The 14,873-nt window shown below is 37.5% G+C and overlaps 1 protein-coding gene across 2 annotated transcripts; it reads right to left on the bottom strand.

Annotated features, from left to right (window-relative positions):
* Positions 1-11: 11 nt before the first annotated feature.
* PPID (peptidylprolyl isomerase D) lies at positions 12-14,559 on the bottom strand. 2 transcript variants are annotated; one of them, XM_035892037.1, is made up of 9 exons: positions 14,043-14,559; positions 13,498-13,604; positions 8,826-9,014; positions 7,909-8,031; positions 6,221-6,327; positions 3,504-3,645; positions 1,103-1,189; positions 978-1,020; positions 12-417 (listed from the first exon to the last, which is right to left on the bottom strand). In XM_035892037.1, exons 1-9 carry the CDS (start codon positions 14,209-14,211, stop codon positions 329-331), a joined length of 1,056 nt encoding a protein of 351 aa, XP_035747930.1. In that variant the 5' UTR covers positions 14,212-14,559; the 3' UTR covers positions 12-328. The 2 variants fall into 2 exon arrangements, with proteins under 2 accessions (XP_035747930.1, XP_035747931.1); XM_035892038.1 differs by lacking the exon at positions 1,103-1,189 and having other exon boundaries at positions 365-1,020.
* Between the last annotated feature and the right edge of the window lie 314 nt (positions 14,560-14,873).

Raw genomic sequence — 14,873 nt, 5'->3', positions numbered from 1 at the left:
AGAAATCAGGCCTCCTCTAATAAAAACTCTTAATAGAAACTGCCTAAATTGTCTTAGTGCTTCCTAAGAAGCTTGGTTTAACACTAACTATTAAGCTGCAAAAACATAACCACTACAGATTTACAGGTTAGAAGTACACCTGAGTCACAAAACACAAGTTATTACAGCTTAAAAAAAGAAGAAAAACACCACCTTTTAACAGTTTGTCTTTATTATTAGACTTTTGAGTTGTAAACACTGAAAACTGCAGTACAGGGCAAATGAAAGAAGCAGCTCCATTCATCCTTTTGCGTGAGTTAGTGCATAGACTTAGAAGTTTAGAAAAAAATCAAGCAAACATTTTAGCATAAGCTGCCTTCTCTTTCTCCTTTTGGGCTTTTATCTTCTGTTTGATTCTGAGTGTTTCCATCTGAATAGCTGGTTAAAAAGAAAATCCATGATGCAGTTATAGTAATCTCTTTACATTAGGTCTCATACATCAAGACCAGGTCGCGCTGCCGCAAATTACCCATATTCTTTTGTATACTAGAACTCCATTTAATCTTCTATTAGGTCAGCTACTAGCAGCAAAAAAACCCTTGTCCCTTACTTTGCTTCACCTGGTAAGGTAACCAGGCAGAGGAGGGTGTAGCAAGCATAGTATTCGTGCCAACACAGAATTTCTGAGCTAAAAGTCTTACCCAATTAGACCAGGAAATTAAGAAAGTTAGCAAGGCCCCTGTGAGAGGGCGAGATGGTTCAAGAAGTGTGCTCCCGACCTGCGTAAGCAGGTTACGCAGTGCACCAGAAACATCACTGCTGTGTGAACGGTTTTCCACCTCAGTGGGGTCTGTGCTCAATATATCAGCATTTCAGCTGTTAGAATCCAGCATTCTGGGCATCGCACTGGTACGATTTCCTGCTAAATACTATCCTGGTTACTTAGTTACAGTCTTTAAAAAAGGTAAAGAATCTATAAAGAAACAGCTTTATTTTACCTTTGTCTTCAGGGGCTATTTCATGAGCCTTTTTAAGATCAGCCTTAAATAAAAAAGAAATATAAATTAATGTTCTGATGAAATGTCTAGATTAAAAAAAAAAAATTAAATACTGTGATCATTACCAGTGCCTGATCGAGATCTTTTATTCCCTGCCATCCTTGAGCCCGTCTGTAGAGAGCTTTAGTATTTGCTGGATCTATTTTAAGAGCCTGTAAATTTAATAAAATTGTCACATTAACATTTCATATACTTCACAGCCTCCCATCTCCGCAAATGGCACAGTTCACACCAGCAGGCAATCTCCCAAGTTGGTTTGAGGGTAAGCTGTCAAAACATTAACTGTGTAAAAAGGGAATGGTATATTGTAGCACACTGAATAGCTAATCAGTCTTAATACTGCTGCACCAGAGGTGGTCTTTTGTGAAGGATGAGCATGCATGAGGGTAATAATGGAACCTCTGTGTGTGCATATACATATGTGCAATCTCTCTCTCTCAAGGCAAAAGTGTTGCAGTTCAAATTATCCTAACCTCGAGTCTCACAGTACACCGCTCTATATTGCATCTCCTTCCTTCACACCAGAAATACCTTAAATGGCATAATAAATAAAACACGCAGATTTCCTGTAAAGCTTTTTTCACTGTTGGCTAGAAGGATATATACAAGCAATCCATCTCATGCTTCAGGAGCCTTGCCAAGTTCCAGTCATTACGCCTTTTTTGAGCTGAATGGTTTCACTAATGTGTATAAGCCAGCTCTAATAGGACAATATCAAAATAGGAAATGCAGTGGCTGGGCAACGAGGTTGTTCTGCTATTTGATTACTTACCTCAGTTAATTTGGCTAGTTAGGTATTTTCTATTTTTGCCTGTGAAGATCTCATTCTTTTTTCTTATGGCCGATAGTTCTATAGTGTCTTTTTTTATTATTGTTTTAAAGACTATAGTTTCTTAGTAGTGATTAGAGGAAATATCTTTGCTTTAATGTGTGGCTTTATTAATTTCATTTATTAAGTTTAATTCATTAATTAAGAATTATAGTCATTAGACAATGCATCCAGATTTTTTAAAAGCACTTCAGTATTGGCTGTTTGTATAACAGAAGCATTACTCTGGGCACACATCCTGATCTGTCTGCTATAAAGCCTGAAGCCTCTTCTGTGTCAAGAACTAGAAAATTAGGTGTCTCTATGGTGCACACGTAGGTGGCGTTCCTGGGTTTTTAGCTCGACCACTGTGCTTACAGCTATTTTAAAGCAACACTTGTTTGAACAGGTTCAGCCATACACAATTCCTTATTTATACCAAATAATGCATGTATTACAGATTGTTAATTTAAAATGCTTTTGGCCTTAGGAAATCATGCAAGTGAAAGCGTGTATAGTTTCTCATTAACAATTACCTTGAACTCTACTAGTTAATCTTGGGAAACTGGTGTTCTGATTAAAACACTGATACACTGTTTAACACTTGTGATGAGGCGTAAGCTAAATAGATTACAGAAGCCTATTACAGCTATGGAATTGCCTTTATCTAACAGTTGTTACCTTAAAAAAAAAAAAAAATGAAGGTTTTGTTTTTTTTTTTTTATTCTCAATGGTAAGTATTACAATTAGTAGTTTCTATCGTCTGTAACACTTAAATGCTGTTTCAATTCTTACCATTTTCTAGATGACAGATACCACATTACACAGTTTTCTCATTATTTCTTTTTTCCCCACCCCCCACATTTGTCCATTCTGAAGACAGGTTTGTGAAAGTTCCCAATGTGGTGACACCATCAACGGGCAAGAAAGCAAGCCAGCTCTCTAAAGACCCCTCACAGATTAGCCGAGGCTCCCGCTTTCAGCATGAAGCCCTAGGAGACGCTGCTCGGGATCCTCTGCTAACAGATAAGAGCATTCTTTACTCTGTTTCCTTCAAAATTTCAGAGTTTTACTGCATTATTTAAAGTTTCCTCAAACGTACTAAATCCTGTCAGTATGTCTATGTCACTGGTCCTTTTTTTTTTCTTTCAGTATTTCCATATTTATTGTTTCCTTCCTCCTTTCTTCCTATTCACTGCTTTCATTTCACCCCCAAGCCTTCCTGAAAGGACTTTAGTTAGAAAAGTCACTTCAATTAATAGAATACAAGACCATCAAATCTAAAAGCAAGTAAAACGTTTTGCTTATACTAGTCTTCTAGAGAGAAGCATTCCTCTTTCACTGAAGACAGTTTAAATTTAACTCTTTGCAATACAATTATTAGCTCTCCCCTTAGGATGCAAAACTGACAACGAGAGTGTGCGCTTTTTCTGGTAGTAAGCAACAGTCCTCTTTTGTTTGTTTCTAATGAGTCATTTCAATTTCAAAATCCTTTAAAAAAGCCACATACTGAAAAAGTAGTAACTTCACAGTCAGCCTTCTATTTTGTTTACTTTCAAATCATAAAACTTGTCAGAAGACTGTTAGAGCTTTGTAGTTTCATTCCCCATTTGCTGTATAGGCCAATTGTTAATCAAAATACTGAACATTAAATTTACCTCTGAACAACTTTCAATGGCTCCCTGCCAATCTGACAGTTTTAGTTTACAAGCACCAATGTTTAAAACACAGGTCAAAGCAACAGCTTTTAACTTCGGTTTGTCTGCCTCCTCTGCCACTGCTTTAGAAGCTTCTACATACCTGCAGAAAAACAGATTTACAAAGAACATGTATTAGTGTTGCAACTTCCATTTTGTTCTGCCCTTAGCTATCTTCCCACAGATATGTGTGAACTGGCCTCTCCAAATTGGTATTTTTGAAGCAGCTTCAATTGCACTATTACAAATATTTATTAAACTAAATACATAAGACCTACCCTGACAGAAAAGATGAACTCACCGGCACATGTTTTCCTGTAACTCTTATCCCTCCACTGTACTAAAAGCATTCTTTTTCTTAGACTATTCTAGATGGCATGAAACCATTTGAATTTATCTCAAAGACTGTTTATTCTCAAAAACCATGTTGCTGGTCAGTGACAAAAAGTCAACACCACCACTGCACCTTCCAAACTCATGGGAACTTTCATCTCTTCTTCAGTAGCATTCCCCTCATGAGTTCCCTCAGTAACATTTTAAATTAATTTAGGTATCTATAGCTAAAAGATGAAACGAACTTTACTTTTAGGAGCCTTAGTAACTCCACCTTCTTTCTACTCTCTTCCTTCGTGACTTTCTTCTTGGTTCAGGACTAAGCCACATCATTTACTGCATCTCTACTTCATAGGCAAACTGTATCTCATTCTTCTTAATTTACAGTGTGCTAATGCTGTCAGTTTTTTGTTTCAAGTGGCAAATGTCCATTGTGGATATATAAGTCCTAATTCTTTTAATGGCCTACTTGATAGAACTTCTTTGGATTTTATTTAAAAAATGAAAAACGTGTTTGCATACATTCACATCTTAAGCAGGCCATGATTAATGCAGTCTTTGCAGATCAGTGCCTATGTAAGTTCAATTTTTGCATGCCCAATCTTTTGAGTGTTGCATGGTTTGTATACAACTTTGAACCACAGAAATAAGCAATACTTGAAAAGTAAATTAAACATAGTCCCAGTGATTTTTTCACTTGCTGGGCATCATGCAAAAGATGAGACCCAGAAGAGAGAGAAAAGGGTAAAAAGCTAAAGAGAGTTATAATACAAAACTGTGTTATGTTCAACACAAACAGAACAGTATATATAAATCACACCAAAACGTGAAAAGACTGCAACCATTCTGGAAACAAAATTAGAGCTTCCAAGTCAAAGAAATTGTAAGATTAATATCAAGGGAGACAACAGGAAACAATACATTTTTTTGACAAAAAAAGTGTCAATTCTTACATATAAAATACGTTTTTTTTAAATGGTTAAGTAGCAATAAGACAAGAAAAAGAACAGAAGATTATAATGGCTACTATTGGTAAAAGCAAAAACCAACATCACCAGATGGTTTGCTAGGCAAGTTGTACATAAGACATGGGAGATGATAAGAGCTATTCTACACCTATCAGTTCTGGCAAAGTGCCAGCTAAAGTACACCATCCTATGTAAAGTATTAGATTTTAAGATCCAACAACAGGGTATGTCCACAAAAATATGACCTATGAAGAAGAGCTGGAATGATCAGATATGTTGAGTCTAGATAAGCTGCTATCCTTTCCATCCACAAGGACAAATAAGCACCAACTAGAAGCTCTCTACTCAAATTGGAAGAGCCTTCATTGAGTGTGCTTAAGAGTGAGCTAGACAACTAATTGTAAGGGATGGCAGAATTATACTTTATATTTAGCTAAGAATGGGGGGAGGAAATGGACAGATACAGCACAAAGCTCCTTAAAGATCCATTCCAGCTTTTTTTCTATATGATTTCTAAAAGCTTTACATTGAAATCCTATTTACTTCGGGATTTCTGTTGGTCTATGATATGCTTTTTAAGGGCAGGGGGAGATGTTGCATCTTGAGTTAGTATTGTAATTAAAGGATTCATTTTTATGCTTCAGAAAGACATCATTTGTCTGAAACCCAGTCAGTTAAAAACCTCAGGTGAAGCATTAAGCATGGCCAAATTCTTTTTCTTTCATTATTGTTACTGCTAGCTAACCAATAATCATTAAGAAGGCAGGGACAAAAGTCAATATAATTTGTTATAAAAGTTTTTAGGAGAAGCTCATACACATAAAGCAAAAAGCATGAAAAGAAGAAAGGCGCGGTATGGAAATAAAAGCAGAAAGAACACAATTTTGAAGGCAAGTCTGAATTATATATGGACTCAGGACGATGGTATGAAGCCTCAGAAAAAATAATAATGAATTAATAAGGGTCACATTTGGGGATACTCTCTCTTGAACTTATTTCCTAAACCTGCTGGTTTTTAGAAGACAGAGAAAAAGTATCTCCCTCCTTTCCGGTCTATTAACTACTCTGTGTATACTATTGTGCTCTTCTTCCCAGTTATGCACCAGCACAACAAGAACATTAAAAAAGGAGCATTTAGTCCATTCTAAACAATACTTGCTGCCTATAGCTCTTACCTAGCAATGAGCAGAAGACCTACTTGAATAAGTAATTAAAAATCAACCAGATGTTTTCCAGATTTAGGAGGCTCTTTTTTTTTTTTTAAAAAAAAAAAAAAAGAGCACAGCAACAGGCACTTTTTAAATGCACATATCATTGCTTGATTGCAGTATTAATTTGGGTTACAGGAACTACCTGATTGAATGATGATAGCCTTACCGTAAACTTTTACTATACTTTTTAGCTGCCACTGCCCAATTTTGCGATTTGAAGAAAGTATTTCCTATATTCTTTATGTCTTCTGCTATGGCCACAATCTTGTCAACCTAATAAAATAGATGGAAAATATAAAGTATGAATGAGAAATCTTGAATTACTTAATGTTTAACAGTAGGATCCCATGTCCATCCTCTTTTCAAAGATTATTATAAAATCTCAGAATAAAAATATTCCAATTTTAGACAAATACTAGCTTCAAACCACTCCTATAATATTCTCTACTTTATGTAACACAACAGTCTGAAAGATGAAATTCCTAATGGGTTTTCTCTACAGTATAAAGGGTAAGAAAATACTAGAGACAACATAGCAGTTCAACTCCTTCTCCTAAATGCAGCTACCCACACAGAGTTATATATAAAGGTGTTGACCGTTATTCATAGAAAAGAAGACATGTTAACAACCAAAGCATTCAACAAGGACTGCTTTATTCCCAAGAAAATTTTGTCTCCTGCTTCTCAAAACCGTATTAGTCACCTGAACTCTGCACGCTCTCAAACTAGAAGTCGTATCAACACAATTCTCCTTCTCTCAAAACACTTAAAACATCCATGGAAGGAGAAAAAGAGCAACTGCCTGTCTTTATCAAATCCACCATTTCTATTTCCAGAATGGCATACATTTCAAGTGTTAAGTTACTTTTCCAGTAGCAATAAACAGTTTATAATTACTGCCATCTATACCACAGTTGCCTTAAGCTCTGTCAAATGTATATATTGCCACTTGTAATACTATCAGTTTACACTTCTACCGAACTAGAATTAATGACCTTGAAAAAACCTGATCACAGCATGAGACCAATGTCACCACGGTTTCTGTAGTTAGTTTGTATGAACAAGTTTAAAGTTAAAGGAGGCAGGCACCCGCCAACTTCAGTTCTGAACCACAGCAAATACTATCCAAAAACATTTTCACAAGTTGAAGTGCTTCTCAATAGCTAGATATGAGGTTTCTAGCTGTAGTGGGTTTTTTTACTATTGTAATTCTGTATTTGGAATCTAGATGTGCAGCCCCCTTTTTTTTCCCTCTCTCGCCTATTTCATGATAAAGTGAAAACTTGCAGAAGAGCTGCTTTCATCAGTCTGCTCCCTAACTCTCAACAACAGGTCTTCCTTCAGTTTGAACAAATTGAAAAGCAAACAACTACTGGGAATTTAGACCGACTAGCTCTGATGTAGTAAAAATATTTTTAAAAGGTTGATCTTTTATTATTTCTAGTAAGTGACACAATCTTTTTAAGGGTGGATATTTAAAAAATTGCACAGAAAAGGTGTGTAGGTACAACATAAAGTTAGTCATCTGCAGGATGGAGTTCTAGTAATAGCAATTTGTCACTACAGCACAAACAAAAGTAAAAAGAAACAAGGAACAGAAAAAAATTAAGTGTAATAATTGTAAGTAATTGTGGTTTTAGTTACTAGGAAAAAATCAGCTGTACTTAGCACTGAAAAAAAAGAGATGGCAGTCCCCTCACACAGCATTCTCTTTCCTCAAATTCAATGTCACCATTTAATCAGGACCTTGATCAATTCTTAAAAGGCTTAGTGAGCATCATCACAGATACCACGTAACTGAGATTACCTACAAGTCTTGCATCCTGTAAAATACCTTAAAAGAAAAATACTTACATCTTTCAAGTCTATATCTGAATCTTCAGGAAAATCTGGATGAGCATCTCCAGATCCATCCTGGGGAACAATTCCCCAGTCATCTCCTTCCTTTAGCTCTCCACATTCTGCAATGATGCACAACTGAAAAAAAATAAAGTGTAAATAGCAGTATTGCTTATTAAGGTACAATTTCCCCCCAAAAAAGCCACAACTTCTGAGTGCTCTTTGAAATTCAGTAAAAATGCTTTTTTATCCATTGTTGTGGGTGCGTTGATTCAGAAACCCATCGCTTCGTTAGCCTATCCTCATCAAACGGCTTTTATCACAGTAAGTGTTGCCTGCAGAGGAGCAGCATTCCATGAACACCATACCCACGCCCCATGGAGAGGCTGGAAGAGGAACTGGCAGCAAGCTGAGCTGCAGCAAAACACAAGACGTGGAAGTTCTACTACATTAGAGAAGATGGTTCTTTCTCATACTGCCAAGGCTTTTAAAATTACAGAGGTATTCATTTTTTCAAACAACCACAAACTGACATGACCTGGACACCAACTGCTTTTCCAGAAATATGATGACTTCTGTCAATAAAATTCACAAGAATTACGTATCACTTAGGTAGGGTTGTGAATTCCACCTTTTAATTTTGTCACCCATCCTACACTTCTAACTATGCATTTCCACCTCCACCCTGATAAAGGCTTCCACCCTCACAGCTGTGTTAAACAATAAATCCATTGTTTGTGTAGGGGAAATTTACAGCAAAAGAACAAAAGCCTCTTAACAGGGACAGTAAAATGGAAATTAACACTGTCAGTAAAAATAACTGGTTAACATTTAATAGTTCTAAACGTTACACCAAGCATTTAGGAGAAATGAATACACATCATATAATGGAAGAATAAACATAATCCCAAAGTGCTTTGTATTTTGCTTACCTTAGCAGGTTTTTCTCCTTTTACTTCAACATTTTCTAGCATTTTAACTACACCCATTCCTTTGATCACTTGGCCAAACACCACATGTTTCCCATCCAGGTGAGAAGTAGGCACCGTTGTAATAAAGAACTGAGAGCCATTAGTACCAGGTCCTGCATTTGCCATGCTCAGCAGCCCCGGTTTATCATGCTGTGTTGGGGAAAAAAAAAAAATCACAACCAACATATAAGAGTTCTGTTATAAAACCATACATAAGATTCTATAAGGCTATTAATATATATAGCAAGGACAGCCATAATGACAACTTGGTAAACCATCCAGTTACATACAGTTGGCAACTAAGTCTACCTACCATGACTGAGGAGGGCAAATTGCCCAGCTCTGCATCTTCACTTGCCACCTAGCAGCCTAGCAAGCAGAGCCACATGTGTGACTTGATGCTGTAAAACCAGTCTGCTTCATGTGCCCTTGATCCCCTGCACAGCTGCTGAACTTAAGACAGATCACCTGAGAGAGATGTGAAGTTCCTCACTGGATTATTCAAGACCACTGGGCTCAGGAAACACAACAAAACACCACTTAAACCAACTTTAATGTTGCACTGCCAAGAAGGGTATGTATTGTTAATTTTATAAGGGTTACTTACAGAAAGTATTTGTAGAACTATGGGGTTTAGGGGACTGTGGTCTTTACTGTCTAAAGGTTGGTGGGGTTTTTAAACTCCTTCACTTTCCTACGGAAGCAGTTTTTATTCTGTTAGGATTTTTAACTACCTAATTATTTGGGCTTATGCTACCAGACCACAAACTAACAAAAATTTATTAAACAGCCTGACATGAGAAGATATTTTTTATAATTTCCTGTAAATACTTTTTCCTTCTTTGAAATAAGAACTATCTCGCTTCATCACACAGATTATTTAATTTTCATTTGTACTGCAAAAATGTACCTTTCATACGTGTTGTGAATCTCTTGTTGTTAAAATGGCGTGACGCAGCCATTAAGATATTATTCTCCCCAGGTTGATCTGGTTAAGTGCAAGGAACTCTGTTTAACCTAAGTCAGTATGTTATACCAAGACACTGGTACGTGACTGAAGCATGCAAGCTGCGGTATTCCTAAGAAACTTGATACCGTGGGGAGGAGAGGAGGGCAAAAAAAAAAATACAAGTATGACAGCACAGAGGAGATGGAAGCAGAAATTGCTGTGAAGTAGACCTCAGAGCTCAACAGGAGGTTGATTAGTTTGAGACAACGGTCTGAGACAGCTGTATTTAAGCATCTGATTAGTCCCTATACCCTCACCCACTTTGAAGAACCTGTTGTTTTGGAAACTGTTTTCCCACACAGTGTTTGGATTTCCATGGTGGTAGGGAGAACTCCTTGCCTGAGGTGTTCATCCGGTCATATGGCACAATGAGTCTGAATCTTTCAACCAGGACTTGGCTCAGGAACTCCAGGAAAAGGTTGTGCAGCTGAGAGCTAGAACTGCACCTAGCCAACAGAAAGCTACTGGAATAATCTTGGCTTTGTCTCTTTTAATCTTGCAACTCATCCTGGGAATCAGAGATGGCAAGTGACACAGAGGAAGCCTGTGTTCCACAGCAAGAGAAGGCATCTGGTAGCAAGCCTGCAGGAATGCAGCCTCCAAAACAAACATCTGACATTTTGCATTGGAGTTGCTGGCAAACAAGTTAATCAGAAGGGTTCACCCATAGAAGATTTTTGCAAATACCATTTGAGGCTGGCCACTGATTCACTGCCCAAGGCAGAATAAAACCTGTAAATCTTACTTGTTTTTTTGTTTTTAATTCCATTACAACTAATGCTAGACAACAATGATTTGTAAACAAAGAGCCAAGTAACAATAAGCTCTGGTGTTGCCTTACACCTGCATGTTTACCTTTTGTCTGTAAAGATTTGGAGGACAAGTTGGAAAGTTAGGGGCAGCAGTCTGGTGGCTCTGATCTTGATGCTTACATGCAACCCCATTTTGTTTGAGACCGAGTCTCAACGTTATTCCCATGATGAGAGTCTCTATTTATAAACAAAACTGTTGTCACTCATGCATTTTCTTGCCACGAGTGTTTTGAAAAACACTGCAGATAGATGGAGTGTCTTTCCTGTGATGGTTTTCTGCTTGTCATTTTGTAAGCTTATAAAGCAAGTAAGAAAGTCCAGACAAAATCCGATTCTCTGACCAATTCAAGGCTTGCAAAACTATGCCATGGTAATAACACTGCTTGAGGACTGTGTAAGTTGGGTGTTCCACAACAGCACAGCCATTAGCTGGAGAAGTGGCACCAAAAAAAGCCTAGTGGGATTGATTCAACTGACTGACAAAGTCTTGCAGTTTATTGCAATTTACAGGAAACCATACAAACAGCACAAGAACAAGCAGGTAGCTCCAGTGTCCTCAAGTGTCAACAAAACCAACTCGTCGTTGTCCGAGACAGTGGTTTGAGGACACTTTGCAGGACTGCTAGATTAAGTGCAAGATCCAATGAATTTCTACATAGTAGAGGCATTTTAAGTCCAACTAAAATCCTAGCATACTCAGCCAACAGATGATTGGAATTGAGCTTCCAGACTCTGTACAAGATCCAAGTGAGTTCTTCCACTCATCCCTGGCACACTGACAACTTTTCTTATAGCTGAGCAGTCAAAGAAGTACAGAAATGGGGATCATCTGCGTTCCATTCATAATTACCTCCAGATCTCACTTGACAGTACAACCAAAAAAGTAATGATGACAGAGTCTCCCCCTTCAGGGAGCCAGAGATCCTATGACATGGACCAATGCAGAAGAGTAACTTTAAGCAGCACCACAGCAAGGGTCAGACTTCAGAGAACAGCTCTCACAATTCTTATTAACTCTATGATGAATGCTGGAGCTACATTTGCAGCTATTGCTCTGAACTTGGTCATGGACTTTGATGTCCGGTTAGTGGAGGATTGCGAGCAGGCACAATTGCAGGCAGGCCTTTGTTTCACCCACGGGACAATGATGTCTGTAAGCTTTTTAGTCAGTGTTGTTGAGGAGTCATTCATACGCTATCACGTAGTAACACGATATGAAAACAGTTAATGCTGTGCTGAGAATTGTTACACCTACAGCAGCAGCTGTCCTGGCTGTTGTAAGGGGTACTTTGCAGAACATTTTTTTGTTGTTGTTTCCAGGTAGTACTCCCACCCAGGTTCAAGATGTGATTACTGATAGCTAAAGCACAGGGGACTTTTTCCAGCCACGCAGCTGTCAATGGACAGCTGAGAACACAGATGAGCACTCAGAACAATTATTATGGTTGCCACTTTTCTCCAGAATAGCTAAGTCTGCTAGCCAAAAAATGTAAGTCACAGTGTACAGGTAATACTTAAATTTGGAGATCTTCAAATACTGTATAAACTGTAGGCTTAAGGTACACAGACCTGCTGTACAGTATGGTGAAAAGCCATCTTCTTCCCTTTCTGGAATACCCATTTTTTAAAAAAAATTACAGAGCTAAAATGCTTAAAAAAAGATTTAAAAATAATACAGAAGGCAAACATTTCTTCTTCAAAAGCATAAAAAAGCAGCCAATCATATGTCAAAAGACAGACCCTGGAGGCATCAACTGCTTTTGATTTTGATGACAAAGAGAAGTCTGAAGAATGGTAATGCACATTTTGAAGTTTATGCCTTTGCAAAAGAAACAAGGCAAGACACAGGACACATCCTGAGAAAATTGTTGTTCAAAAAATTGCACTTGTTGTGTGTGTAAGGCACCTGCACCTGCAGTCTTCCTGGTGTCACTGGATGTTGATTTTGAGGATGAAGACAGTTTTAGAATGTCCTATTCTCGCAGCACAGCTCCCTCCTCTTTTCCCGCAGCTGGGCTGACAGAACTGCACGTGGGACTGCACTAATGGTTGCTAGTAAGGAAACAGTGAGCTCTGATACAGGAGTGGGAATAAGCAATGGGAGGGGTAGGAATTTCTGCCATCAAAGCCAGCATCTCTTAAAATGACATCCTCAAATAGAGACCTTCGCATATTCAAAACCTTGCTTTGTTCACAGCGCATTTTTCCAACGTTTTAGGTGGAGAAAAAGCCATTCATAAACAGCCTTTTACTTCTCATATCATTGAAAATAACTGTAGTGGGGAAAATGCTTTCTTTTAAATTTTCCCTTGGATTAATTCTGCAATCTACCATGGATTCCCCACTTCTTAAATAAGAAAGGTATTTCTCCCATCTAATCTTATGGATGTTATTAGTATATGGGGGAAAAAAAGCGTAAGATCCATTTAATGCTAACATACTCTATATGCTTCAGAGTGACAAAATTTGCCAGTCTTTTAAAATAATATCCCTACTTCAATGAGAACTGAAGTATTTTTTCAAATTAATTTCTGATGGTGCAATTAAAAATAAAATTTAACTACAGTTGTCTTTGTCTTAATGAGGTTGACCTCACTTTGTATGTATTCATCCATGCATTCATCCATGCATGCAGATGAATACAGTATTCAGCAAAGACTTGGACAAGGACAATCCAGTTGAGGGCTTTTTTTGCTGGGTTCTTTCCACTGCTTAAAAATATGTTAACCTTGGACTAAAGAGCGCTAATTCTGAACTTGAAGAAAAATAAAAATCACTGAAACTTTAGAAACTGAATACAATTAGTATTTACCTTATAATGGAAGTTTTCATCTTCAAATTTTTCACCATATATGCTTTCTCCACCTGTGCCATTTTGGTTTGAGAAATCTCCACCCTGGACCATGAATTGCTTAATAACTGTAAAAGAAAAGAATTATAAAATACAGCAGCAAGGCAGGAGAGGCACGAAGAAAAACAATTCAGAGATGAAGAATAATCCCTGTCTCCAGCATCTGTGCCTAAATAAAACCCAAAGCCACCTTTTATTTATCAAGTCTCCCCTGAGTACTCCTTTTCAGTTTAGTGGACATCACTTGGTATTTAACCCTTTGCCTGAAATCCATTTCAATCGATTTGCAACTCATAGTAAAATGGTTTTACTAACTTACTAGTAAATTTGTAAGTTACTATTGTCAATGCATGGTGAAAACATCTAGGCAGTGGGAGAATCAAAAACCAAAAACTTACTTTTAGTCAAGTTATTTCTTTAACAAGTGCTCCAAAATATTATTTAACATTATTTCAAATACTGATAATGGAGGATTTCTGTTCCCAACAGGATTTCATAGGACTTACTTCTGTGGAAAGGACATCCTTTATAATGGAGAGGTTTTCCAGTGGTAGGCCCTGTTCCCTTCTCTCCTGTACATAACGCACGGAAATTTTCAGCAGTTTTAGGTACAACATCAGCAAATAATTCAAAGACAATGCGTCCGACTGAAATGACAAAGAGAGAAGGAGGCATTTTTAAGGCCTGTCCTTGGCACGGTGATGTGTTCAGCGTTACAGGGCAAAGGAAATTAATGGTTCAGGCTTGATTAGTTTTGTTTCGAATACTATTAAATTTACATTTGGGGGATGTTCCATGGCAATCACTGGCAGAGCTACATTAGGTTTTTAGCAAGGTTGTTACCAACAATAAATTCCACTGTCAGGAATAACTCAGGGGGAATAAAGACAGATTCTGCCAAAACCTACCAAAAACGCCAAATGCATTTTCTGCCCAAAAACATGCATGGGAAACCACACCATATATGAAAGCCAAATTATGTATTCTAACATGCATGCTTATTTTATGTCTATTTTAACATACATACGCAGCTCGTTCAATCAGTATGTATTCTAACATGCATGCTTATTTTATGTCTTATTTTAACATACATACGCAGCTCGTTCAATCAAAACCAGATACAATTTTAAAAAGACTGTGTTGTGGCAACTTTTATATGATCAAAAGGCTTATGCCAAACATGTACACCAACCTTACTCCTCATTCTCTTAAACCCCAGCTTGCGTATGAATAATGGCTACTTACAGTTACAGATGCTACAAGCAATCGTTAAATCCAAAAATGCACATGTTTTAACTAAAGGAAGTGAAACCTGTGTAGCTAACAGATCCCATAAT

Source organism: Egretta garzetta, unplaced genomic scaffold (assembly GCF_000687185.1).
Source record: "Egretta garzetta isolate BGI_Z169 unplaced genomic scaffold, ASM68718v1 scaffold114, whole genome shotgun sequence".
NCBI lineage: Eukaryota > Metazoa > Chordata > Aves > Pelecaniformes > Ardeidae > Egretta > Egretta garzetta.
The sequence above is the reverse complement of the archived record's forward strand: the minus strand, read 5'-3'. Positions and strand labels throughout refer to the sequence as shown.